Source organism: Brachyistius frenatus, unplaced genomic scaffold, assembly GCF_029030835.1.
Source record: "Brachyistius frenatus isolate BFR_SWC_R1_liver_20210118 unplaced genomic scaffold, ASM2903083v1 Contig_327, whole genome shotgun sequence".
Classification (NCBI taxonomy): Eukaryota; Metazoa; Chordata; class Actinopteri; family Embiotocidae; genus Brachyistius; species Brachyistius frenatus.
The window spans coordinates 68,439-94,681 of record NW_027210926.1 but is presented as its reverse complement, the minus strand read 5'-3'; the positions used below and the strand labels follow the sequence as shown (position 1 = coordinate 94,681).

The 26,243-nt window shown below is 40.3% G+C and overlaps 3 protein-coding genes across 6 annotated transcripts in view; all 3 read left to right on the top strand.

Moving 5' to 3' along the window:
* Window positions 1-7,356: 7,356 nt before the first annotated feature.
* LOC138635779 (transcription factor HES-2-like) lies at window positions 7,357-8,170 on the top strand. The gene is made up of 3 exons (XM_069723438.1): window positions 7,357-7,446; window positions 7,554-7,737; window positions 7,842-8,170. The coding sequence occupies exons 1-3, from the start codon at window positions 7,357-7,359 to the stop codon at window positions 8,168-8,170; spliced, it is 603 nt and encodes a 200-aa protein (XP_069579539.1).
* A 9,666-nt stretch (window positions 8,171-17,836) lies between these two features.
* On the top strand, window positions 17,837-18,739 carry LOC138635778 (transcription factor HES-2-like). The gene is made up of 4 exons (XM_069723437.1): window positions 17,837-17,914; window positions 18,001-18,096; window positions 18,220-18,307; window positions 18,411-18,739. The coding sequence occupies exons 1-4, from the start codon at window positions 17,837-17,839 to the stop codon at window positions 18,737-18,739; spliced, it is 591 nt and encodes a 196-aa protein (XP_069579538.1).
* A 3,949-nt stretch (window positions 18,740-22,688) lies between these two features.
* The window catches only part of acot7 (acyl-CoA thioesterase 7), a 55,480-nt gene continuing 51,925 nt past the window's right edge, over window positions 22,689-26,243 (top strand). The window contains exons 1-2 of one of the 4 annotated variants that reach the window (XM_069723414.1): window positions 22,689-22,858; window positions 25,371-25,514. In XM_069723414.1, coding sequence (XP_069579515.1) covers window positions 22,809-22,858; window positions 25,371-25,514 — 194 coding nt within the window. In that variant the 5' untranslated portion in view covers window positions 22,689-22,808. The remainder of the gene's footprint in view (window positions 22,859-25,370; window positions 25,515-26,243) is intronic. The other 3 variants (XM_069723413.1, XM_069723416.1, XM_069723415.1) reach the window with 3 other exon arrangements.

Here is a 26,243-nt window from a genome sequence, read left to right as displayed (position 1 = left end):
CTGCTGGCTGTCTGTTCAACTCACATTGAAGTGAGTGAGTGAAAAGTCTGTCAGAGCAGGAAACGACAGCCATTGGTGGAGAAGCCTATGCGACGCTATAAGTTTACCTTTGTCAACTTTGAAGAGACAAACAAATGTGCACCACCAGATGTGTGCTTGGAGCTTGGCTTCTGGCTTGGTTAGGCTTTCTTTGGATATTCAAAATCCTGTCTGAGCCATCCATCTCATTTATGCAATTTGCAATTACATGAAAATGTCTCTCCCCCTCTCAAAGTATAAACGACGCTATGGGCTTGATGCGCTGCACTTCATTTTCAAAGTGAAACAGGAACAATAGACGCAATAAATGAGGAAGCGTCTGTGTAGTTTTTGTCGCACAATTAGTGTGTACATGATATTTCCAAAAGCTTTCCAGTCACTCTTTTTCCTTTCAACCATCTCTGATCTTTCCTTTAATATTTCTATTTTAGGTTGTGTTTAATCATGAGTTCAAAATCAATGTGTATTTATTCTGATCAGTTTTACAGTTTTAACTGGTGTTTTTGTACTCTGTGTCCAATAGACTGTTCAGAGGACATAAGGCATATCATTTGACATTATGAGCTAATGGCTCGTAACAGACTTTGATTTATATTTAAGTTTTGAAATAACTTTAATCGGAAAGTCTAATATAGCCGACCAATTTGATGGGACCTTTTTTGCATCATTCAGTTTGCTCGATTGTGCTGTTTTATCTAGATTATTATATCAATCTTTTGTTACCGTCTGATGTAACACGTGACCTGAGGAGACGCTGACGGAGATTTGGGGACAGATTCAGTGACGTCAACTGGACTTGGTGTCGCAGAAAACAAAAAAGTTTGGTCTTCCGTGCCTGGTGCGGCAGATGCTTTATGAAAATGGCGTTGGTTTAAGCGTGGGAAGCTTCTTGGCACATTTTAATAGGTGTTTCTTCTGCATCCCCAGAAGATGAAATAATATCATACCAGTGCTTTGATAACATAAGCAAACAGTACAAAACAACTGCATGTAAAAATATATGTAAACAAATATTTTGCATTTTAACATTTGATGCTCCCCTTTTGATCTATTTGATATTAGGAACATCTTTATTTTTTAACACTGGCACGTTGGTTTCCAGCTGAGAATAAGGATATTTTCATTAAAAAAAAAAGCTAAAAAAACATGACATTTTTAGTTTAAGGCATCTGACTGAGACCTATCCTGTAATTAGGGCAACAACTGGAATGAATAACAAAGAGTACCAGAAATACAATATAAAGTACATTGCAACTATTTTGAGGGCCTTTTTCTTTTAATAGCACCTAATACATGTCTCGTAGGCTGAGATAATAACTATGACTAATGAACAGTTTCCTGTTGTAACGTGGAACAATGCCACTCTCCATGATGGAGACTGATTAATAGGGCTGCTTTCTTGTAGTTTAAGGGGTCGTTCATTGTAACAGGGTGTTAGCTGGATCTTCTCATGATGAAGTCCAAACATAGAATTCCATTTCTCCATTTTATTGCCATTTGTCTGATGCAGGTTATCATACATCTTAACCAAAGAACAAGTGAGTCCAACCTGTCTTTGTCTGTGTTTGTTATGGTTGGTTACTTTCAGTGGTAGAGAACATTACCTATATGAGGAGCAACATAACATGTTCTGTCAGGGCTGGATGAGGGACTTAAACACCCCAGAGGGCTTTCACCTGTCAAACACGCTGTCAGTCTTCAGCACCACAGACAGTGACCTCCACACAAAGTACCACCACCACATGCAGCAAGAGTGTCTGTCAGTCGCCAACACCTTAATCCGATTCACAGTCACAGACGTGGCTTCATGACACGAGCCATGACGTAGCCAGAGAAAGGAGTGTTTACCCTAACAATGATCATACAGTTATTTACTAAAAACAAGAACTTGAATACAGTCAATAAAACCTGAAACTTCTGTACCAAATCTCTTAACCAAATCTACAAAATGTCAAGCACAATGTTTGCTTCACATTCATTTTTAAATTCTAAGTCTGATTTTTTGCAAAACACGGTTATCATGAGGCACAACATTCAAAGTTAAAATCTTTTGTGTTCCTTTGGAAAGCAACGCCAATAAAAATGCCAAGCTTCATTTCACCAATTGGCAACACTAACTTTTCACAGTGTAAACAGTGGATGCTTATTTGTTCAATTACAAAATCAGAGGGAGGTTTAAAGCTACAAAAATGCCACAGATGAGGTGACCTTTCCTTTTTTGGGGGAGAAAAACAGTGGTCAATGGTGAAGAAAAAGCTAGAGGTGGTGTGAGAGGACGATAAGGACGAGAAAGGAAAGTTGTCCCAGATGCGGTCTGAGCCACATTTGCTCAACCATGGATCGCTGCTACACGGTTGCATCTATCATCCGGACATTCAGAAATGAGAATCGGTAAATGACCTGCTATCCACACTATGCTACTGCTCTTTAAGTATATAAACTGTAGATTGCTGCAACTGACGTATCCATATTACTCAGTGATGGTTGTTCAGTCTTACAGTAATGTCATTTCATATTGAAAAATTTTAATTATGTCAGCTTCAAGTAACCAATCAAATCATATTTTTGGATCTTCAACAGAACTGAGAGACGACCAGGCCGTGGCAGAAGACACAGACTGTTCATATCAGAACAGGAAGTCGCTATTGTGAACATTTTGGTGGCAGAAAATACCAATATCACCATGACAAATCCAGAACCACAATATTCATCACAGCATTCAATAACATTTACCAGGTGGGCGTGTCTAACACTAAATTGTGTATTGTGCAACTGAATCTGGATTGAACATGTCTACAGGAAGTACTTTGAGCAAAACTCTGAGAGAACAGCATTATGAATATGTGCAAGAAAGTATTTTACTGTGAAATTAGCATTATATCAGCACTGGATAGACACATTACAGAACTGTAATCCAATGTATGTGCTTCTGCTCATATTTTCTTCTCTGTTTCAGAGCCTTGGAGCTAGTTGCTGTTGCAATTAAGCACAATTATATTTTTATTGATGAGACGAGCTCTCTCTTGAAGCCAAAAGAAGGGGACGAAGATGGAACATTACTTGCCACTGTGCCGTCGTGAATGTCCTTGCATGGAGGTAATCTCAGCATGTGTGCAGCCATTAGCCAGCGAGGCGTCCTCCGTCCCCACAACACCAACTTACTCATCACATTCCTGGATGCACTACATGGCATCTTTTCTCCAGCTGAGCAGAGGGGTGAACCAGAGCAGCCCAGCTATGTTGTCATCTGGGACAACACGGATTTCCACCGGGCTGCTGTGGTCCACCTCCGAGCCGTTAAAAAAGAACAAGCCTAGATGACATTACAGTGAGTGATATTTTCTGACTTGCAATGTTAATCGTCAACATGAAGAGACCGCCGATCGAGTTTGAGAGAGCAACAGCCTAAGCGTTTTTCTCAACCCTATAAAAAAGGAAAGTAATACCCTCAAGGTCCCCTTACTAGCTTTTTGAATAGCTTGAATAGTTAGTATTTTTTTTTTTTTTTGCATTATACTTTAACCAGGAAATCGAGCATATACAGAATATGCTCGATTTCCTGGTTAAAATATAATGCACTAAAATATAATGCAGGCCACTTGCATAGCAACAATGACATCTACCCTGATCAATTTATATGCTGAGAGTTGAGAGATATAAACTGAGATAAAGTAGTGTTTTAACCTTGTTGTTCATGGTGAGAAAACCATTTAATATGCACAGCTTCAGTTAATGGCTATTCTGCAGATCATTTTCACTATTAGTCAATCTTTTGGTGAATTGAGAAAATGCCATTTATAATTTTCTAAAGCCTAGCATGATGCGGGATTGTTTTTGTCTGACTTAGTCCAGAACCAGTTTACTGTCACATCAAGACAAAGACAAGCCACAGTGGTCATTTTATCCTGAAAAGTGACTCGTATGTGTCTGGTTAATCAAATGAGTTTTCTGTCTCTGGACTAATAGTTTCATTTCAAATAGACAGTCTGAATTTAGATGTTGGATATATTTGGACGTGGTATCTGGTATGTTAATATCTTGTTAAAGCTTTCAGTGCATAACTGCAGGGGGAAAAAAGAAAAATGAATTCGTGATAAACCCACTGGTACTCTCGGCTCGTGCTGTTCTCAACCCTACATCTTAATATCTAACTTTAGTGGACTAAAACAAGGCTGATGAATACAGGAGCACTTGGCCTACCCCTCACTTCGCTGTCTTGTCTGTGACCGTAACACACAGCAGAATGGTGTATCGACCACACAGTATCTTGGCTGAATCCTTAATTACCAAACATTTTGGGTTTTGACAGATTTAATCAAATTATACTGTTACAGCTTCTTTTTTTGACATTAGAAGTTATTTCAAAGACTTCTACATTTCTCATTAGACACTCACCAAAGCATTACTGTAAGTGTGATTGACCCCCTGAAATAGCATTTAACGCACTTTATGCTCTTTTTGTAAGTGAATGGATGAACAGAGAGGCTCAAAGCCATACAGAATTATTCAATTTATTTAAATAAATATGCATTTAAATTAATCGAGATGGAAATGATGTGCCTCACTGTGGCATTTGACTTAAGTCTACATATATAACTATGATAGTTGATCAAACTTGGCGTGTCTGTCGCTGTGTTCAGACTCAAACACCAGCCTGCAGTCCTACACAGACGCTCCAGGGCCATGCGGATAATGGTGGCGTAGATTTTGGCTTGGGATGCCAGACACCCTTTCAGATGCAGTCACAATTTGAAGGCCTGTAAAACCTAAAAGTCTGGAACCTTCCTTGTAGCCGCGATGGAGACGATCACCTTCCACAGCGCAGAGTCCGTCGACGCTATTGATTTCACGCCTCCGTGAACCTGCGCTCCAGCTCCATCTGTCTGAAGACTTTGGCACGTGTCAGTCTCATGCCATTTATACAACCACATTCTAACTTATCACATTATAAACTCAAACTAAAGACTTACGATTTTAGATTTTCAATGAGAATTGTCTAAGTAAGATACCTTTTTGCCTTTTTACTGTTCGAAATATACGTTAAGAGGTGATGCAGCTGATAATACGAATACTAATTATTTATTTTATCGTCAATAATAATAACCATGTTTGTAAGTTTTTTTCTTTATCTAACTTAAATCCGACACAAATATCAAGTGGATGAATTCAGTACTGAAAGAAAACAAAAAAGCTCATTATATCCCTTTCCCGAACAGATACTGAAAAACTGATTCCACTTTTCTGTACGTCCTTATTCAACAAAGGATCACTGTGCTTCGAGTTTGCACAGATGGATACCCACGCTGAAACCAAGACAAAAAGGTTCCTAACCCAAGCCTCTCTTGGACTTTTTTTTGTTTTTTGTTTTTGTCTTATCTCGAAGGGCCAGTTCCCAGACTGGACTGGATGGCAGTTATTTGGGGCCCCATGGGGCAGGGCGCGTGCAAAACCACGCATCTATAATGCGTGACAAAGCAAGAGGGTTAAAATCCCTCAAGCTCTACAGCGAGGCAGCTTGCAGTCGACGAACTGCGTTCTCTTTACCAAAATGATATGAGCTTGTTGAGCCAACGATCTGTTTTCAAATTAATCCAGTGAAACTGATGCACCTGTTCCCGCTCTTCATTGTCCATTCAAACCTTGAAGGCTTGAGTGAACAATTTGGTGCTTAAAAGCAGATTTGCCACAAATAAATTATATTCAGAACAATGCAACCGATAACTGAATTTGTTTTAAGAGCAGAGCATTGTGATAAATCCTCAGTTTAAATGAAAACTAGATTTGCAGTTGCATTTTGTTTTGTTTGGTGTCTTTTTTGTGTGTGTGAGTTTGGTTTTAGGACTTCCTTGCGTAGTATTACTCATTGCTATAGTTGTTATTAACATAGTACAATTGCGCCATTGTGTTTCTGCTCTGTGACCCAAGCCTCCCTCCCTCCAAAAAAAAAGGGACAAAAAAGCACATTGATGGTGAGAGGGCACAAGAACGGGACATGAGCCGGCCGGGATGCGGATGATGGGGGCAGCAGCGCAGTGGTGCAGCAGTGGGAGAGGGGGAGGGGGCTGTGTGTGGTGTGTGGAGACAGAAGACGAGAAGAGAGAGAGGGGGGGGGGGGGGGTTCCCATCTGTTGAGCCGGTTGTGGCGCGTGCCGAACGCGTGAATCCCACTGGCAGCTTACAGGACCGTTTAGTGTAATGTAAGCAGCAGTGACAAACCTACACTTTGTAAATATGTTGAAGTAAAAGTTTATTTAGTTTAATTTTAAACGTTGTAATAGACTATTTGTGTTTAAAGGATTTTGATTTCAGGGAGCACTGAATAAGAAGTCCAGTCTTTCGCTGAATCATATTAGCTCATATTACAGTGTTTTTAATTAAACTTTTGAGCAGGCTTGTGTTTTATGGCTCTTCTATAGAAATATATTCTTTATCTTACGTTCATAGTTCTCAAATGCACGCATCTCTTTGCTTGTAGGCTATAGCAATTCGTCAGTCTCCTCCCCCATTGGTACAGGTGAACGCCGTGTTGTTGATATTGGAAACAAGCTTCTGAGAGTCCACAAGCAGATGTTAATCCATACATAGCGTGGCTTGGGTCGCAGGTTTATTAATTTTAGGAATAGATTAGTCTCGTCACCTCAGAATCACTCATCTGGTTCTTTTTGTTTTCTGGAGGTCTGAAGAGCCCAGTAGCATTAAAAAGCATTGATTTGTATGTATGTTGGCTACGTGTGTATTATTTGAATACATATTTATATTTGTTTATTCATAACTGTGCAGCTCTCAGGAGGTTCGTATGATTTTCTGTTATTGGTTTGATATTTAATTTGTGGATATTTTCAATGAATGAACTAACAGTTACACAGATTATTTTGAAAATAAATTGACCAATTTATTAACAATACAGGCTATGTGCAAGACGATGCCATATTTTTTGTTGAATACATCTATTACAAGAGCAGACCTGCTCCGTGTTAAAGAGAAACAACATCATTAAATGTGTAATTCGAGCTTGGATGAACGTTGAAGCTGAACATTTTTAACGCAATAAAACGCAATACTATCACGAAACTCCGCATACCAGCGTACAGACGCAGGGGCCCAACGGGGCCAGATGGTCCAGACAGGAGCTCCACTCATCTCCCAAGGGCTTCGCCCCCCTGTGTCAAACCCTTCAGCACAATGGCTTGTGGTCCCTCCCCTCTGACGCCCCGGGTCTACATAAATAGAGGGCTCTCCATCTCTGCTGTACACTTCAGCTCCGCCGCTCCAAGACCAAGTATCTCCACTCAAAAAGCACAACAAGCAGCAAAAGAAATGAGTCCCAGCATCACTGCCGAGGCTAACCAGCCTCTTCCTGCAAGGTCCACCGTGGCCCAGAGGAAACAAGCCAACGAACTTAGAAAGGTAAGAAAGAGACAAACTCCACAACTGTTTATGTTACTTGAACAGTTTCTCTTATTTGACTCAATTAAAGGAGCAGCTGATTAACGCTTTTTAATGTTTTCTTCTAGACTTTGAAACCCTTACTGGAGAAGAGAAGACGTGCTCGCATCAATGACAGTCTGAATCACTTAAAGAGCCTGATTCTGCCCCTTGTTGGCAAAGACAACGCACGTTACTCCAAGCTGGAGAAAGCTGATATTCTGGAAATGACTGTCCGCTTCCTCAGAGACCTTCCTTCTCCTCCAGTCAAAGGTGAGCACCCTCTCTACGATATATACATCTGAAAATCATTCTCTTTATTTCACATCTAATTAATATTAAGTTCCAGCCACTGATCAAATATCCTCTCTTTCCAGACTCTGCAGACAGTTACAGAGATGGCTACAAAGCTTGTCTCCAGCGCGTCACCGCTCTGCTTCCCAAAACGAGCTTGGATCAAGACGCGTGCCAGCGGGTCAACGACTTCGTCCAGCAGTCCATGTCCACCACCGTCACTCCAACCTGCTTGAACTGCTGCGCCCAGAGCTCCAGGACTTTCCCTCAGATCCAACAGAGACTCCTGAGCCTCAAATCCAGCTTCAACTCCAGACTGGAGAGCCAGTCCCGCAGCAGCAGCGCAGTGGCTCCCAGCCGAGCGCAGTCAGGCGTGCAGCCTGTCAGCGCTGCGATGTGGAGACCTTGGTAGACTGGATGGACATTTATTTGATGCGTGTTATTTATTTTGTGATGTTATATTACCCCTTTGTATTCTACTAATAGTCTTAGGAAATAAGAAAAAATAATTGTTGAAGTTGCTGTATAATTATTTGATTCAGCATTTGACTGATTCTGCGTTTAATGCCAGAAAGGAGGAGCACAGATCTCAGAGAAACTGAAGTTTATGAACTTTTTTAAATGCAATCCTCTTTGGGGTTTCAAAGATCTGGGTTGTAGACAACACTTTTGTAAAACCCCAAGGGTTATTTTGTTTGAGATTTGCACGATGGGCTTAAAAGTATTTTGGTCTGTGCAACAGAATAGTCTGTAAACACCATGTGTTGGATAGGATTATATTTTATTAATTGATGGCATGTAAGAAAAATAAACATTTTCTGTGACATTTCTGATATTTTGTCATTGACAAAAGCTTTTCAATAAATATGCTTGTCGACAAAGACAGTCATGATGTTTGATCTTTGGTTTTGTGGTCGCGGAGGGATCTCAGATTTATTATTAACCTCCGACGTCTCAATGAGGGGATTCTCAGGGAAATGAAAGGCAAAAAAAGGCGCGCAAACGCATAAAGCCACAGGTCAGCCAGCGCCTATTGATGCTGATGAGCAGCTGCTCTATTGTTGCTGATGTGAGCCAACCCTCTAGTTGCCGCCAAATTGGTGGGAAGAAGTTAGACTGGTTGTGTGATGGAAACACACTGAGATTACTAAAGTGATTAAAGACAGATTTGCCGCAGCAACACTGAAACACATACATATTTCTCAGTACTTTTACAATATTTTATTTCCTTAAGCCACCTTGTATTTTAACAGGCCAACTGGTGGTCAGACTATTTTACATCTCACCTCATAATAACTCATTATGATATTATAACACTTATTACTTTAAGATTTGGTAGTTTTTCTGTTATCTGTAGTTGGTTACCAAATTCACCACTTTGATTAAGCAATATTAATTTGGTATTTTGGGTTTCAATGATTTTATTCTTCATCCACAGATTGAACATTTTTGCTTCTTCTGCATTCTCCATTTTTCAATGAAAAGAAACTTAATCAAATCTTCTTCCCTATATAATTGCTGCCTTTACTGGATAAATAGCTCATTGAAAAATCTCTACCAGTGAAGAGACAGTTTATGCATTAACCCAACAGTCTGTAAGAAATAATGTCAATTTAACAACAAAATAATTCTTCATAAAGCAATGAATTAGCAGTCCACTGAGTAAACAAAATACATTCAATATCTAGAAAATAATAGACAAATTCTTATTGTTGACTTTAACAAGTGTACATTTTTGTTTTTGTTTTTAAGCATTGCATGTCTTTGTTATAGAACACCATACAACATTTGTATGTAGGTTTAAAGCAACTCTTAACAGTCTATTGTATCATGCAGGTCCAGTGTATCCAAAAATATGGGTGTCCTCAAAGGATAAAAATGTAAATTCTGTAAATTCTATAGAAAGAAAAAACAAGTGAGCTAATATCTATTCCAAGAAATACTTCCTAATGGCACAATCTTTTAGTTCCTTAAACCTGAGCATAGAATCAGTTACATACAGAGATAGAAATGAGTAATGATTTCATAGATGAAAACAATTTTATCTTTTGGACTGATTTACAGAACAAATTTTGCCTGTCTTGTGTAGGAGTTTTGAAGTATTAGTTAGTCAGCGTCAGAATGCTTTATCTACATTCATTTGGAAAGCAAAGCAATCCTAATTATATTTCATTTAGAAAGACATACAGAAATCTACTAGAATCGTATTCTGTCGATACATGGTAGTAATATAAGGATAAAGATAAGGATGTTTATTGTCATCGTAAAAAGATACAACGAAATTGGGTTGCCAACTCATCAGTTCAGCAGCAGAACAGGTAAAAGATGTGTAAAAACAACAAGGATAAAACAAGACATTAAATAAATATATTAAAGATAAAACACAGGCATCAACGGCTTTAAACAAAGTGACAAAGTGCTTTGTTAAAGTGTCGTTTTATTGCCTATTTTTGGTTCTCAGCAGCAATGTCGGGCGTGAGCTGTTCCTCAGCCTGTTAGTCTGGGTTTTGATTGTCCTGAATCTTTTTCCTGATGGCAGGGGAACAAACAGAGAGTGACCCGGGTGTGTGATGTCTTTGCTGACGTTGCCGGCTCTCTTCTCCAGGCGGCCAGCATACACAGTGTCCAGGTCAGGGAGGGTAACTCCCACAATCCTCTGTGCTGTTCTAACCACCCGGGCCAGGTCCCTCCTGTTCTCTGCTGTCCAGTTGGCATACCACACATTGACGCACTGACATGGTTTCAATTGCGCTTCTGTAGAAGTTTACCAGAAGTTCAGGGGGCAGCCCAGCTTGTTTTAGCTTCCTCAGGAAGAAGAGTCTCTGCTGGGCTTTCTTCAACAGGTGGGTCCAAATGAGGTCTTCAGTAATGTGGAGTCCCAGGAATTTGATGCTGTCCACCCATTCCACTTCCTCCCCACTTATGCAGAGTGGAGAGGGTGTGGTCTTCCTGGTTCTCCTGAAGTCCACTATGACCTCTTTGGTTTTGGTGGTGTTCAGGACCAGGTTGTTGTCCAAGCACCACTCAGCCAGATGTTGGACCTCCTGTCTGTAGTGCGTCTCGTCGTTGTTGGAGATGAGTCCCACCACAGTGGTGTCGTCGGCAAACGTCACTATTGTCTGGGAGGAGTAGGTGGGGGGCACAGTCATGGGTGAAGAGGGCCGGGCTGAGCACACAGCCCTGCATTGCACCCATGTTCAGGATGGTGGTTGTCAATGTCCGGTTCCCTATCCTGACATCCTGTGGTCTGTTTGAAAGAAAGTCCAGAATCCATGAACAAAGTGAGGTAGACAGTCTAAGGTTGTTGAGTTTATGCACCAGGGGGATTATGGTGTTGAAGGCAGAGCTGAAGTCAACAAAGAGCATCCTGACGTATGTGTTGGGGTGCTTCAGGTGAGACAGGGCCGAATGGAGTGTGATGGACACGGTGTCCGCCATAGATCTGTTTGCTCGGTAAGCAAACTGGTGGCTGTCCAGGTCTGCTGGGATGACGTCCTTGATGTACAATAATATCATCCTCTCGAAGCACTTTGTGATGACTGGGGTCAGTGCGACTGGGTGGTAGTCATTGAGGCAGGTGACTTCGGTCTTTTTCGGGACAGGGACAATGGTGGTGGATTTGAGGGAGGTGGGGACTGCAGCTTGTTGTAAAAATATACATATATAGCTATATTATACATAGATTAGCTTGAAATTTAGTGAAAGTTAATAAGGTCAGTGTAAATTAGCTTTTAATCCAATACAAATGAAAGTACATAATGTACAAGAGATACAATTAAGAAATATGATAGAAAAACAAAATGTGTTGATTGAAAATGAAAAAGATAGATTGAAAAGAACAAATTTACTCTGGTTGGTTGTACTGAAGTTTCAAATGGTAATGGATAAAATTATGGTGTACGCAAAAAGATCAAATTGATTGATAGAATGAAGACAGAATTGTACTTTAAAAGTTATGTCTGATATAGCATATCTTCCCTTATATTTAGCATGTTTCATTGAAGATGATCAGAAATGTAGGTACTGAAGTCGTTTTGTGTTTTGTTTTGCCTTGCTTTGTCACTGGGATTGTAGGTCTTTGTTTTGTTGATGTGGGAAGGATAAGATGCATAATTTACTGCATGTATTGGGAAATCCCCCCCCCTCCACCCCCCCAAAAAAATCTTGTCAACATTTTACAAAGCTATATTATTTGTTTGCTGTGACACTGTTGTGTCAGGATGTGAAAATTTTTCAAACATCACTTGACAACATGATTTGTCAGATTTTTGCCTTTGTTTAGTTTTAGTCACATTACTACGAAAACCAACGTAAAACTTGAAACGAGCTGAAGATATGTGTTTTAATTCTAATGTTTAGTTAGTTACTGTTGTTTGGAAACCGTGATGTTGTCTTACTGTGACTCGGTAGATGAGAGCAGGCAGTAAATTGAAAAGCATTTCAAGGATGGTTAATCATGCTGTGTTTCATTGCAAGAACCAAATTCTGATAATGTCACAACATTCCTGATGACTTGTTCTCTTAACTTTTTGTCAATATGGCTGCAAATACACAACCATTAGGCAGACAACTTGTAAACCTTGGATGTTGGAGTCATGGAGAGAAATGCTGAATTAAGTATTCTTTAAGGGCCACATAGTCCATATTTATATTAGTTTTATTACAAAAATTAAAGTAAAGGCACCTATGTACACTGAAAGAGTTATTCGTGCTCCAGAAAATAATTTCAGTCTAAGAGATGAGTCACTATGGCTCTGTTCCAAATGATGTGCTTCCCGTAGTACACTAATAAATAGTGCTCTTCCACAAAAGGACTTTCTTGTGTAGTGCAGGAATTTTGACAGTGTTGTTTCTGCATGTGAACACATCACCTGCCAAAATATCTGCAGCTGTAATTATTTTACCCAGAAATTAGTGTGTTTTTGTGCCCTCTGTTTAACACACTCAAAAATCACACTGATTCTTCTGTCGAGCAGCAGTAGTGAAAAAGAAACCCTTTTGTTTAGTGTTCAGAAACATCTGCAGCTTCATCAAACACCTTAATTTGAAAATTCTTTCCGTTGGAAATCAAATCAATTCCAACTTGTTCAAATGATGATAGTTGATGCCGGTATAGTCACCCGTATCAACTGCTTTGCTAAAATCAACAAATGCCTTCTTTTTAAGCCCTGCTTTGGTAAGACTATAGAATTATAAATGTTTGGTATTGCCTCTGATGACACAGTGAAGATTAAAAATATGTGAGTGGATAGACAATGGATGGAGCAGCCAATTGTAAGAGTCATTATTTTGGAGCTAAATTGATCAGTTCCAGTTGATTGAGTAGATAGTGGACAGTAAATTTAAAACTTTGGTTTATGAGAATGATCGAAAGGAAAATCTTATCCTATCATCACTGCATGCTGTGGTGTTTCATCAGAATGACAGCAGTGGTGAAGAACTTCACGTGTAGTTTAACACATTATTGCCAGTGGAAGAGGTAACACTAAAATCTGCTCTGCCCGGCCTATAATTCCCAACCTTTAAAGTTGTCATGTTATATCTCATAGTCTGGGTGTCTTTAACACTCAGGGTCACTGAGCCCTTTATTAGGAACAGATGTACGTCTCCTTATTCGTGCATTTGTCTAATCAGCCGAACACATGGCAGCAGTGCAATGCGTGAAATCCTGTGATACAGGTCAGGAGCTTCAGTTAATGTTCACATCAAACAGAATGTGGATAAATGTGATCTCAGTAACTTTGACCGTGACAAGATTTTTGGTGCCAGAAAAGCTGTTTTGAGTATTTCTGAAATTGCTCATCTTTTGTTTTTGTTTTGAGAAGAGTCTTTGGAGTTTACTCATAAGGGTGCACCCCCCCCCTTTCAGAAAACCCCCATCCAGCTAGGTTTTTTTTTTGTAGAAGGAAACACCTTGTTGTTGAGAGAGTTTAGAGAAGAATGGCCAGACTGGTTGGAGCTGACAGAGAGGCTACAGCAACTCAGATAACCACTTTTTACAGCTGTTGTGAAAAGAAAGGCGTCTCCAGATGGACAATATATTGAACTTTGAGGCTGATTGACTGCAACAAAGTGGCAACCCATCGTGACGTTACATGCAGTACTGTCTGAGGGTCCGAAGATCACAGCCATCCAATATTGATTTTCGTCCTTGTTTTTTGCGTACAGAGATTGATTCAGATTCTCTGAATCTTTTAATGATATTATGTACTGTAAATTATGAATTCCCCTAATTCTTTACAATTTTACGTTGAGGAAAATGATTCTTAAATTGTTTAACTATTTTCCCACGCAGTCTTTCACAGAGTGGTGAACCTCCCCATCTTCACTGCTGAGAGACTTTGCCTCTCTGGGATGCTCATTTTATACTCAATAATGTTACTGATCTGTTGCCAGTTAACCTAATTAGTTGTGAGATGTTCCACCAGATATTTTTTTTTAGCTTGTTGCCCCTGTTCCAACTTTTTTGAGATGTGTTGCTGGCATCAAAATCAAAATGAGCACATATTTGTTTTATATTCAAACTTTTTTTTTTTAAACTTATTTGGACAAACAAACATTTGATTCTCTTTGAAACAGTGGTATAGTATAGTGGTATAGTGGTATACTTGACCAACCATACTTTATATGATCATTATCCTGTTGAGAGCACACTTCTGTTTAAAGTTCAATGTTTAGAGCGATGACCTCTCATCTTTTTTATGATGCAGAATTCATAATTAAATAAAACACTTAAAGCTGCCCAGTCCCCAAGGCAGAGAAGCAACCACAAACCATAATGTTTCCACCACCACCCTTCACAGTTGGTGAGGCTCTTCTCCTTTTATTCTGCACCAAACATGTCCTCTGTCCAAACAACTCTATATTTGATCTATCTGTCCACAGAACATTAAAACCAAAAGGCCTGTTCTTCACTATTGGCAAACTGTATTGCTCTATTTTGATTTTGGACAACCAAGGCTTTGTCCTGATCTGGAACCTCTGATTCAAATGTTATGGATTTGAAAGTATGATAAATGAAAGACTGTACTGGATTTTTCCATGTGGCTAATCTGTTTTTGTTTTATTTGAATTAGCTATAAAAACGAATGCAAAATGTCAATTTTATATACCTTTTATTGAAGTGTATCATCCTTATCTGTAGGAACTTTTTAAAGAGCATCCTTTTCTTCCTCATACTGAATAAGTCAACATTTCTATAGCACATATTGTTCTTATTTTTCCGCATGACTGTATTTTGCACCCACAAAGGCAGTGCGATGTCTGGTACTGGCAATCTTTCACTGCATGTAAAGAAGAAGAAGAGATAAACATTCTTAGCATTTCTACAATATCAACACAGTATCTTTCAGTTTTAGTAACTGTGAAACATCTTCGACTTGTTGGGTCATAAACACTAGTTATTGGTGAAAATACCTGTTTTCTCTCCGCTCACATCAAAAGTCACCGTGTCTTCCCCATCCCACTCTTAATTCACGTGAAGTATTGGTACATTATCAGACAAAGGCTCCCTGTTATCTGGCCTGCACAGATGGGTTGCCGACGCCGAATTTTCTTGAAAAGACAAAAGAGGACTCTAACCGTAAAAGCAAAACTTGAAAAGCTCCTCCCCCCAAAAATGATCGTCTCCATCATCCCTGTATCCCAGCGGGGCGGTGAGGGGCGCGTGCAGCAAGTGTGCCTATCAATTTCAGGGCAGGGTTTGTCTTTGTTGAAGCAAGATCGTGTCTACATGATGCTTACCTTCACATTTGGACTCTTTAGCACTATTCACTTACTTTGTTTTATTTAAATTGTAGAAACACTCCATATCTGTATGGATAAATCGCCAATTTATATAGCCTATATTCTAGTTGTCTAAATGTTATCCCATTTAAGAATGAATAAATCAAACTGTACAAATAGAGCGAGGAAAATAATTCAAACTATAGAAACTATAGAAAACAAAAGTATCGTTACAAAATTGACTGCAAATTTTGTATTAGAGTCTGCACTCTGTTTCCTAGTTTGCCTTTAAAAAGTTGTGCTCATAAGTGCAATTTTATTGTTTTGTATTTGTTGCAATGGTGGTTTATGTGTTCCTATTTTGGGAAATTTTAATATGTCAAAAATAAAACTGCACGATTTCCCAATGTTTTCTTCCCAGTGTGAACCATGATACTGCTCCTTCAAAAAAAAATTTTTTTGACGGAGCAATGCAATATGCTCTCTCAGACAAACATCTTTCATCTCCGTCAACAGATTGAGCTTTGTGTTTCGTCATCACCATGTAGTACTGATAAACAAGCATTTCATGATAGCTTGGACGCTGAAATATGCTGGAGTCAAGCTAAACGAGACAATTGAAGCTCTAAGTACAACAGGGGGTGGGTGAGTGGTTTGTTTCAGTTGGACACAAACATGGACCCATTAGAAGCATGCAGATGGGATACCCACGCCAAAAATGCGTAGAGATCATGTGTCGTGCGTGTTAAGTTTATGGAAAACGTGCATGAGTATATGCAACAGTATATGTGTGTGTGTGTGTGTGTGTGTGTGTGTGTGTGTGTGTGTGTGTGTGTGTGTGTGTGCGCGCACGCGCGCATGGATAAGAGATGGATAGATCCAAGGTCGGACCGGGAGAGTGGCTCCTTAGGATGCTGGTGCGGTGCAGGAAGTGTGTGTCGGGGGTGGGGTCAGAAAGGGATGTTAGGGGGGTGGGTGGGGTTGGGAGCTCTGTAACAGACAGCCATCTGTTTCCCGTGGCGCGTGCTGCGCGCGTGGTTCCCCTGAGTGCAGTGGCATGTGATGGGTTGTCCTGTCTCCTCAGTTTTTATTTAAAATCAGAAAAATCTCAAAGCTAAGATTCAAAGTTTGCTTCACACTTGGCAGGGTGCAATGTTTCGTTATTAAATACAAATTAAAGTCAAATTCCGAGTAAACAGTCTAAACATTTAAAACGCCCAATAAGTTAAAACCCAGGGTCATTTTATATTTCGCGGTGGCTATTGTGATGGAAGAACATGCATCCTCACCACCCACCCTCTGTTTTCTAGCCCCCACCTCCCTTCATGATGCGTTAGCAGCAGTGGGATACACCATCCAGGTAGAGACTCCCCCCGGGCAGAAACGGCATAAAATCGTCATATGCAAAACTATTGTTGTCAAAATCTAAGAGCAGATGTTATTTGAAAGTAGCGTGGCTTGGGTATGTGATTGGAGTAGGAGTCTGTATCTCTGTGGACACTTTTCCATACACGCAAGCCTGACCCCTATGCTAGCAATGTATGTATTGCATCCTGTGGTTCTAAGTGTGCGTTTTAGATACACAGCATTATATACAGGATATATATATATATATATATATATATATATATTAAAAAAGACTGGGGCAAACCACACAAACAATAAATTACAGTCGAAAGTCAGTGAGGATGAGCAGTTCAAAAGGCAAAACAATCTTAATAATAGACGATGCAAACTGAAAATTTGTTGTCGTGAAGAAAATATTACTTTTAAAATGTAGCTTGTTATATTTTAATAGTTAAATCACAGAATAAATGAATGATATATGGCATACATTTTGCTTGCAGACACCTCTAAGCTGTGCGTAATTACGCACCAGTAACGAAGTATGCATTTTATACTAAACAAAACCACAACACATTAATGAAACAACGACGCCAATTGTGTACTACTAAATACGATGTAAATTAAAGAGTTTACGAAATTGGTATTTGGGCACTGAGCATTCGATGCGTCCAAACTTTAAGCCTCTTTACGCATACAAATCTGACGCAGATTTTGTTTGATTTGGTCTATGGATCATAACGCAGACACGCACTGCAGTAACGCTTGGATTACAGAAGAAGACAGATGGTTATCTTTCTAAATGTGATGCTTTTGTGTTGTTTTCATCGAAGACGGGGACAGTCCAAATCGTTTTGTGTCGGCTTGGGGGCGTACCCGTGACACACGGGAACCGACGCCACTGACCTGGATATATACCGCAGCTCTTGGCCGTTGGAGACACATCTTCGCCGATCTCGTTCTTGAACACTTCTCTGTCAGTAAGACGAACCTGAAAATATCTCCAAACATGACTTGTGAATCTCTCCCGTCTTTTTCTCCAAGGCTAACTGTTGCCAAAAGAAAAGAGGCTCTTGAGCTCAGAAAGGTAAGCGAAGTGACTACATTTTGCTTTATTATCTTTGTTTCACAGAATGAAATGAATGGATACTAAATGTTATCTGTTCTTTTCAGACTATGAAACCGCTGATGGAGAAAAGAAGGCGCGCTCGTATAAACGACAGCCTGAACCACTTGAAGAACCTCATCCTTCCCCTCACAGGCAGAGATGTAAGTTACTTCAATACACATTTTCTATATATGCACTTTGCATATGTAGCCTAGACTACTAAAGCCAAGACAATGTTTAGGCTCATAGGTTTAACATGTGCTTTTTAAAATAATTTTCTCCAGAAAACTCGCTTCTCCAAGCTTGAAAAAGCAGACATCCTGGAAATGACTGTGAGGTTCCTCAGTGACATTCCCCTTGTAAACACCAAAAGTGAGTATGGTTCTTCTTCTTTAACACTTTTGCTGATAAATTTAGAAACAATGGACTCGTATCGTGTTTATTCAACAAAACTAACATTTCATTGCTCTTTCAGATTCCGCAGACAGTTACAGAGATGGCTACAAAGCTTGTCTCCAGCGCGTCACCGCTCTGCTTCCCAAAACGAGCTTGGATCAAGACGCGTGCCAGCGGGTCAACGACTTCGTCCAGCAGTCCATGTCCACCACCGTCACTCCAACCTGCTTGAACTGCTGCGCCCAGAGCTCCAGGACTTTCCCTCAGATCCAACAGAGACTCCTGAGCCTCAAATCCAGCTTCAACTCCAGACTGGAGAGCCAGTCCCGCAGCAGCAGCGCAGTGGCTCCCAGCCGAGCGCAGTCAGGCGTGCAGCCTGTCAGCGCTGCGATGTGGAGACCTTGGTAGACGTTAAAAGTTGCCGCGTCTCCCAAAAGCTGTGAAAAGAGTGTAAAGTGTTTGATATGTAGGAAACATGTTGAGATAGAGTCACTTGTAAATACGCAGTGATTGACCGTTTCGTTTCCGTTGATGAAAAGCCAGAATTCATCGTTAAATCGTTTCGGTTGAGTATTATATACTCGGTTTTTGCGCACGAGTCTGTTGTCCTGTATAAGTTGACACATTTAGACAGTCGTATTTGAAAAAAAAAAATCTGCATGTATGTATAACGTTGTTTAATATTTAGTCCTCTTTGCGGACTAAGTGAAGATGAGGGCCATTGAAACAGCCCTGTAAGACCCAAGGGGTCATTGTATGTATGAGTTTGCACAATAGACATCAGTGTCCTGAGTCTGTGCAGATGAACGTTGTAGACATAAAATGTCTCAGGAAGTATCTCTTATGGGATGTGTTTTATTTTTGCTATTTACTGCAAATACTGTATATATGTTTTACACAAATAAAACTGCGATGTCGTGGTTAGATCTGTTGTGTGGTCCATTTGTTTCCATTGATGTCATAGGCATTATTCACACACAAGGGTAAACTGTGATTTAGCCTATATCAAAACAAACAATTGAAATATACAACTAGAAACCACTAGTCTTAACTGAACCACTGAAACGTGGTGCAGCGAACATGATGTGGTATATCTATGTGGAAATTTCTCACTGTTGAATGAACAAAGGCCTTTGCGACACATCTGTCAGTAGTTGAACAGACTAAAAGCCGTTGGTCGGTGAGACACTTGGATGGATGTTGCGGTCAAACGCGCCCACATCAGGCATCTTGAAATACTGCTCCTCTGTTGATTACCTTTGAGGAAATGCGGTCTCTGCTGCCCTCCTCCGACGGTGATGGGTATCGACATGGTTATGGTTTCTATTTCTTTTACACAAACATGTCTTTGTCATTCAGCTTTTTGACTGGGCTACATGTCAGCTTAACTATTTCTTGTAGGCTTATAAGCTTTTCCTTATTTAAGAATAAAAGTAACATTTAGGCCTCCTCAAGTCTTGTTTTATTGTAGGTTGCCTATTTGTATTTTTGCATGGGTAATTCATTTTGATGCTTATTTATTATTTTACTCCACTAGATTATTTGACAGCTTGACAATTTTTTAAGATACAAATTTGACGTAAAAGATTATATATATATATATAAAAAGTAAACACAAAGCCTTGTTAAAATTAAAACCAGTGGTTTCCATTTTGGCTCTGGACATTTTAGAATAAACCGTATGTAGTTGGAGGCACATTTTAGACAGCTCCACCAAACAATAGCCTCTCACATGGTTTTATTTCAGTAAATGTTCACATGACCCAATATCTTAACAAAAATAGAGGAAGAAAAAGTCCAAAACTGAAAATAGATTTGTTTCTCTTCTTTCCTCTCCCAGAGATCATCTGACCTGCATATAAAACTTCAAAGTTCAAAGTAGCTCTACCTGCAGCAGCTACCAACAGTAGCATGCTGTTTTAAACACACTAATGTTTTATTATTCATATCCTTGTATGTTAGAAATAACTCATCTAAAAAACACAAAAAATTGCCTATCGGTTTCAGTCAGAGGAACCAAACCAGTATCTTTACTTTAATTGGCTACTTTACATTTTGCTTCACTACTTTTAAGTAGGATTTTCAATGCATTACTTATAATGGAGTACTGTATAACCCCGTTTCCAAAAAAAGCTGTGACGCTGTGTGAAATGTAAATAAAAACCCATATTTAATTGAAAATAGACCAAAGACAACATATCAAATGTTGAAACTGAAACATTTTGTTGTTTTATGAAAAATATATGCTGATTTTGAATTTGATGCCAGCAGCACGTCTCAAAAAACCCTGAGACAGGGTCATGTTTACCACTGTGTTGCATCACCTCTTCTTTTTACAACACTCTGTAAACATTTGGGAACCGAGGGGACAAGTTGCTGGTGTTTTGATACTGAAATGTCCCATTCTTGCTGCTCCAAAATCTGTATATATCGTTCAGCATTTATGGTTCATTCTGAGACGTGCAAGCTACCCGTGCCATATACACTAATGTATCCCTTTACTGTCACAGTCGCTGGCTTTTCTCACGCTTTAGTGCTGATATCAAGCTGGGTGGTTCTTCTCGTCTTTTGCCTGAAGGATGCGGCGTCCATGATTTCCAAAAAGAATCTCAAATATTTATTTGTCAGACCACAAGACAGTTTTCCACTTCACCTCAGTGCATCTTAAATGAGCTGGTTTTCAGAAGTAGTTTTCAGCCTTGTCCCTTGTGTGCAGAGATTTCTCCGGATTCTCTGAATCTTTTTTATGATGCTATGTACCATACATGATGAAATCCCCAAATCTTTTGCACTTTTACATCGAAGAACATTATTTTTTACATTGTTGCACTATTTTCCAACATTGGCTTTCACAGAGTGGTGAACCTCTTCCCATTTTCACTGCTGAGAGACTTTGCCTCTTTGGGATGCTTGTTTTACATCACATTACATTACATCACATTTATCTGACTCTTTTATCCAAAGCGACTTACAATAAGGTCATTTCAACTATGAGGGTACAAAACCCAGAACAACAGGAATCAAGAAAATACAATTTCTTCCAGAAAGCCAAACTACAAAGTTCTATCAGTAAGATGCATTTTCAGTGCTACTAAAGTTCTACTGTTCAAGGTAAAGTCTGAAGAGGTGTGTTTTTAGTTTGTGGTGGAAGATGTACAGAGTTTCTGATGTCCTGGGGAGCTCATTCCACCATTTAGGAGTCAGGACAGCAAACAGTTGTGATTTTGTAGAGTGTTTAGCTCAGTGAGGAGCAACAAGCCGATTGGTAGAAGCAGAGTGGAGGGAGCGGGCTGGGGTGTAAGGTTGGACCATGTCCTGGATGTAGACTGGACCCAATCTGTTCGCAGCGCGGTACGCAAGTACCAATGTCTTGAAACGGATGCGGGCAGCTACTGGTAACCAGTGAAGGGAGCGGAGGAGGAGGAGGAGGAGGAGGAGTGGGAGAGAATTTAGGAGGTTAAAGACCAGTCGAGCTGCAGCGTTCTGGATGAGCTGCAGAGGTCAGCTGGTACTAACAGGTAGACCTGCCAGGAGGGAGTTACAGTAGTCCAAACGTGAGATGACCAGAGCCTGGACCAGAACCTGGACCAGAGCCTGGACCAGAGCCTGGACCAGAACCTGGATCAGAACCTGGACCAGAGCCTGGACCAGAACCTGGATCAGAGCCTGGACCAGAACCTGCGCCGCCTTCTGAGTGAGAAGTGGACGTATTCTCCTGATGTTGTGCAGCATGTATCTACAGGAACGTGTTGTTGCAGTGATGTTGGCAGTAAGAGAGAGTTGACTGTCGAGTGTCGCCGAGGTTCTTCGCAGTCAGGGTTGGGATAACAGCTGTCCAAGGTATTAGTCAGGTCGAAGGCGGGAGAGTCTTCCCCCGGAAGGAGGAGCAGTTCGGTCTTGTTGAGGTTGATTTTCAGGTTTTATACCCAATCATGTTACTGATCTCTTGCCAATTAACGCAGTTAGTTATGAGAGGTTACACCAGGTGTTATTTTAGCTTTACACAACTTTTACAGTCTTTTGTTGACCCTGTTCCAAATTTTTGAAATGTGTTGTTGGCATCAAATTCAAAATAAGCATACATTTTTCATAAAACAACATTTTTCAGTATCAACATTTGAAATGTTATGTTTGGTCTATTTTCAATTAAATATGGGTTGATGTGATTTGCAAATCATTGCATCTTGTTTTTATTTACATTTTACACGGCGTCCTAATTTTTTTTTTTGGGAGGGGGTAAACGGGATTGTATATTTACATTGGTTTTATTGATAAGTAAACTGCCTGAAAACTTGTTTCACCGCTGACAGTTCCCACGTGTCTGTGACGTCTCTACTTTTCATCGAAATGAGTCATTTCCCACAGACACTGTGACCAGAGCAGCCCGCGCACCGTCTCACATCTCTTTCGCTTCGCACCGGGATCTCCGCTGCAACACGACGCCAACAGCCGCCGACAGCTCCTCATCCGCACCGCCATGTCGGTGCCGCAGCCGCGCGAGGCAGCATCCTCTCTCCAGTTGTGCAGGTAGGACGTTTTTTTTGCGACACGTTATCGCATGTGGGACCGACATACACGTGTAAATAACGTAGTGATGACCGACGAACCACCAGAAAAAAAAACAAAAAAACGCGGCTACCGGCGTCGTTGCTTCCCCATTAATCCGCTTCAGGTCCCGTTATAATGCTCGACACACGCACACTTTCTGCACACGCACGTCGTCTGTATTCTGCCCGGCGCTGGACGATGTTTAATGTGGGGCTGGTTTATGATGATTAAAACCGGGTGTTTGGATCGTGTTCATGTCCGAGGCGAAGACCGGAGGGGGGGTCGCATATCGTGTGTGATGACCTCAGCTCGGTTCACACCGGTGGGACACGATTAAACGGCCAAGGACACACCAGGGTCGCCGTCGTTTTACCGCAACTCAAGTAAAAGTTGTATTTTACCGGACGGTCGTGGATGATTTGACTCCTATAAACAGTACTTCCGTACAGTGTAGCGTGTAGGCTCCTTGATCCCTTGTGTATTTCCCCAAAGATAATAGCGGAATAACAACGAAATCAAACAAGCCACATGTGCAGTATACAGCGGTGGTGACTACTGCTTACAGTTAAAAACCCTAAAAATACCTTTACAATGAATATGCTTCATTTCCCAGGAGCATGCGGGCTTGGCAGTATTTGTGCTCGCCTGTAGGGGGCGCCATATAGTTCAGCTACGGTTGAGCTGCTTACCCTTATTAGTTCAGGTGGAAGTGACCGCCCATTGACGTATGACCATGTCAGAAATAAACATTTAAATTTGAACCAAAAAAAAATAAAAAATCAGTTTGCACCATATATTTAAATTATGCCAAAGTAAGAACATGAAAGAACTCTATAACCGAGCATGTCTTAAATATGTCCAGTTTGGTCAGTGAGCTACATTTATTTAAGGTCCTGTTTGTTTAGCTTCATATTGTGTCATTTTGACACACTATTGAAAGTTAAGTTTCAAAGAAAGAGGACACTTCAAAGTCTGATTTGAACCCAAATGACACATTCCCTTCATTTCACCTTTCTGAAGCTGCATCAGTGAAGTGAAACAATTTTCTAAACATATATTTTAGTGTTCAAGCTAACAAGGAACAGTGTGTGTTGTGGCTGTGATGCTACTTCACTTTTAAGAGGTTTGAGACATCACATACTCCATCTCTCAATCCGGCAACCTGCTTTGTCCCCCCCCCCCCCCCAGGCTATCTCTTGGCTGCTTGCGTCACAGTCATATATCTTTAAGCCGCTATAGGATTTACAATTTAGACTTTCTATCCCCGAATGGCAAGAGGAGGATTTCAGTTCTTTTGTCGTTTAGATGGACTCTTACTGGCACAATAACATCCTGTGTGAATATGCCCGTTAGTGTGCAAACACACAGTAATGCTGCCTTTAGGATGGAGGTGTGAATATGTTTTACAAATGCCTGTTGTGTCTGGTGATGTACAGTCGCCCGGCTAAAGTACATTTCAGTCCTTTTTGTGATTCAACATCCTCCCCACAGCAGCGAGTGCTTTTCTGTGTTCTTACTGACAGTGTTTGTGACAGAAATGACACCAAGATATGATTTTCTGAAGCTAATTCTGAAGCTGTTTTTGCCACTATTCTTCTCAACACAGGCAAAGTTTAAGTGTTTGTTTCAGCAGGCAGTGAGAAGATTTTGATTCTGGTCAATGCATTTGTTCATAGCAGTACTATGTCTTTTCAGTTAGTTGTAACCTGTATTTTAATACAATTGAAACAAACTGTTCTCATATTGTTTCCTGTAGGTACAGAGGAAGTTAGAAATAAATCCAGTGGTAATTCTCCTCTTATTACATTTATTCACAGGGTATACAGGCTGTAGTCCACACCAGTCATCTTATCAATTTTCAACCAATAAAAAAATTGTTTGATAAATATTTTCCATTAACCCCTTATTACATTATTTCCATACTTTCACATAGTGTTGTGTATATGCACACACACACACACACACACACACACACACACACACACACACACACACACACACACACACACACACACACACACACACACACACACACACACACACACACACACACACACACACACACACACACACACACACACACACACACTATGTAATGCACTGTTTTGGAAATTTATTTCAAAGAACAACAATTTACTGAAAAACTAATTGGGGCTCGTACTGTTTAAAGCACAATAATTATTATTCTGCAACACCTTGTATCAACATTATTCATTACAGCAGATATATTACTGACTGAGATAGTTCCTGATCTGCCTCACTCAAATCTGGATTTTATTGGTCAAATGCTGTCTCATCAGAGGGTGTGCTGAGATCCAGTTTGACCAGTCGTGACTTATAAGGCGGGGTCAGCGTCAACAATGCATGATATCACACATACTAGCAACGTCAGAGCCCAAAACCACAGAAGCTATGAATATATAAGTCATACAGAAGGGAAGGTTGGAGATTAAGACTGAGTTGGGCAGTGTGTAAAGATGCGTTGTTTTAGGCCTCGGATTAGCAAGCCAGCAGATGAGGTGGATAAATCAGCAGTGGTGGTGGAGAAACGGCAACCTACTCAAAGTCAACAAGTCAGCAATGATGTCGGAGAAGAAGCTGGAGCTAAGCAGGGCTCCAAACCTCAACTGATCAGGTAAAGTGAAGGTTTCACAACAGTAGTATTTCAGTAGTACAGTACTGTTGAATTTGAATGCATAACAATGAGTACAGTTAGCCATTTTCCAGTTACTGTATGTTATTCATCAGTACCAAGTGTCTTTCACTGCTGTTGCTCTGTTCTTGATGCCGGTGGACATGTTGCAATCAATTCCCCACACATCCAGAGGAAAGTTTTTGTTTAGAGGACGTTAAATGCACTCTTTTATTATTGTTGTGAGCACAAACATGACTGCTGCACAGTTCTATGGAAAGTAAACAGTCCCCTTCCAGGGAAGTACAGGATTACTAATGATGTCAACAATTTTGTGCTTTTTATTACACAAACAACTTGAAGTCTTAACCATCTGAATAACAGGATTAGTCACATCTAAGTGCAACGGTGCATATTTGTGTGGTTTGACATGGTGCGTGTTTATGGCCTCTGAGAATCTGAGATTGTCACTGGTGGAACTAGTTTTAACTCATACACTGAAGAATGAGAGCCAGCTGATGCATAGTGATAATGATACTGTCAATGATAATGATACTGCCTGTAGATAATAATGCTGTTCGTAGACATGTAGACGTGGAGATGTGCCTGATGAGCCAATTATGAGTGACCATCTTGAAGCACATCAACATATATGCTCCTGAATACTTCCTCTGGCCTTTTGTCAACAAATAGCTCAGATTGTTTGATGATACATTGTAGATAGGGTTCCAA

Coding starts and splice junctions, on each gene's coding strand:
- LOC138635778 (XM_069723437.1), top strand. CDS start 17,837: ATGACTTGTGAATCTCTCCCGTCTTTTTCTCCAAGGCTAACTGTTGCC. Junction 18,097..18,219: donor TTCCCCTCACAGGCAGAGAT/GTAAGTTACTTC, acceptor AATTTTCTCCAG/AAAACTCGCTTCTCCAAGCT. Junction 18,308..18,410: donor TCCCCTTGTAAACACCAAAA/GTGAGTATGGTT, acceptor TTGCTCTTTCAG/ATTCCGCAGACAGTTACAGA.
- LOC138635779 (XM_069723438.1), top strand. CDS start 7,357: ATGAGTCCCAGCATCACTGCCGAGGCTAACCAGCCTCTTCCTGCAAGG. Junction 7,447..7,553: donor AAGCCAACGAACTTAGAAAG/GTAAGAAAGAGA, acceptor GTTTTCTTCTAG/ACTTTGAAACCCTTACTGGA. Junction 7,738..7,841: donor TCCTTCTCCTCCAGTCAAAG/GTGAGCACCCTC, acceptor CTCTCTTTCCAG/ACTCTGCAGACAGTTACAGA.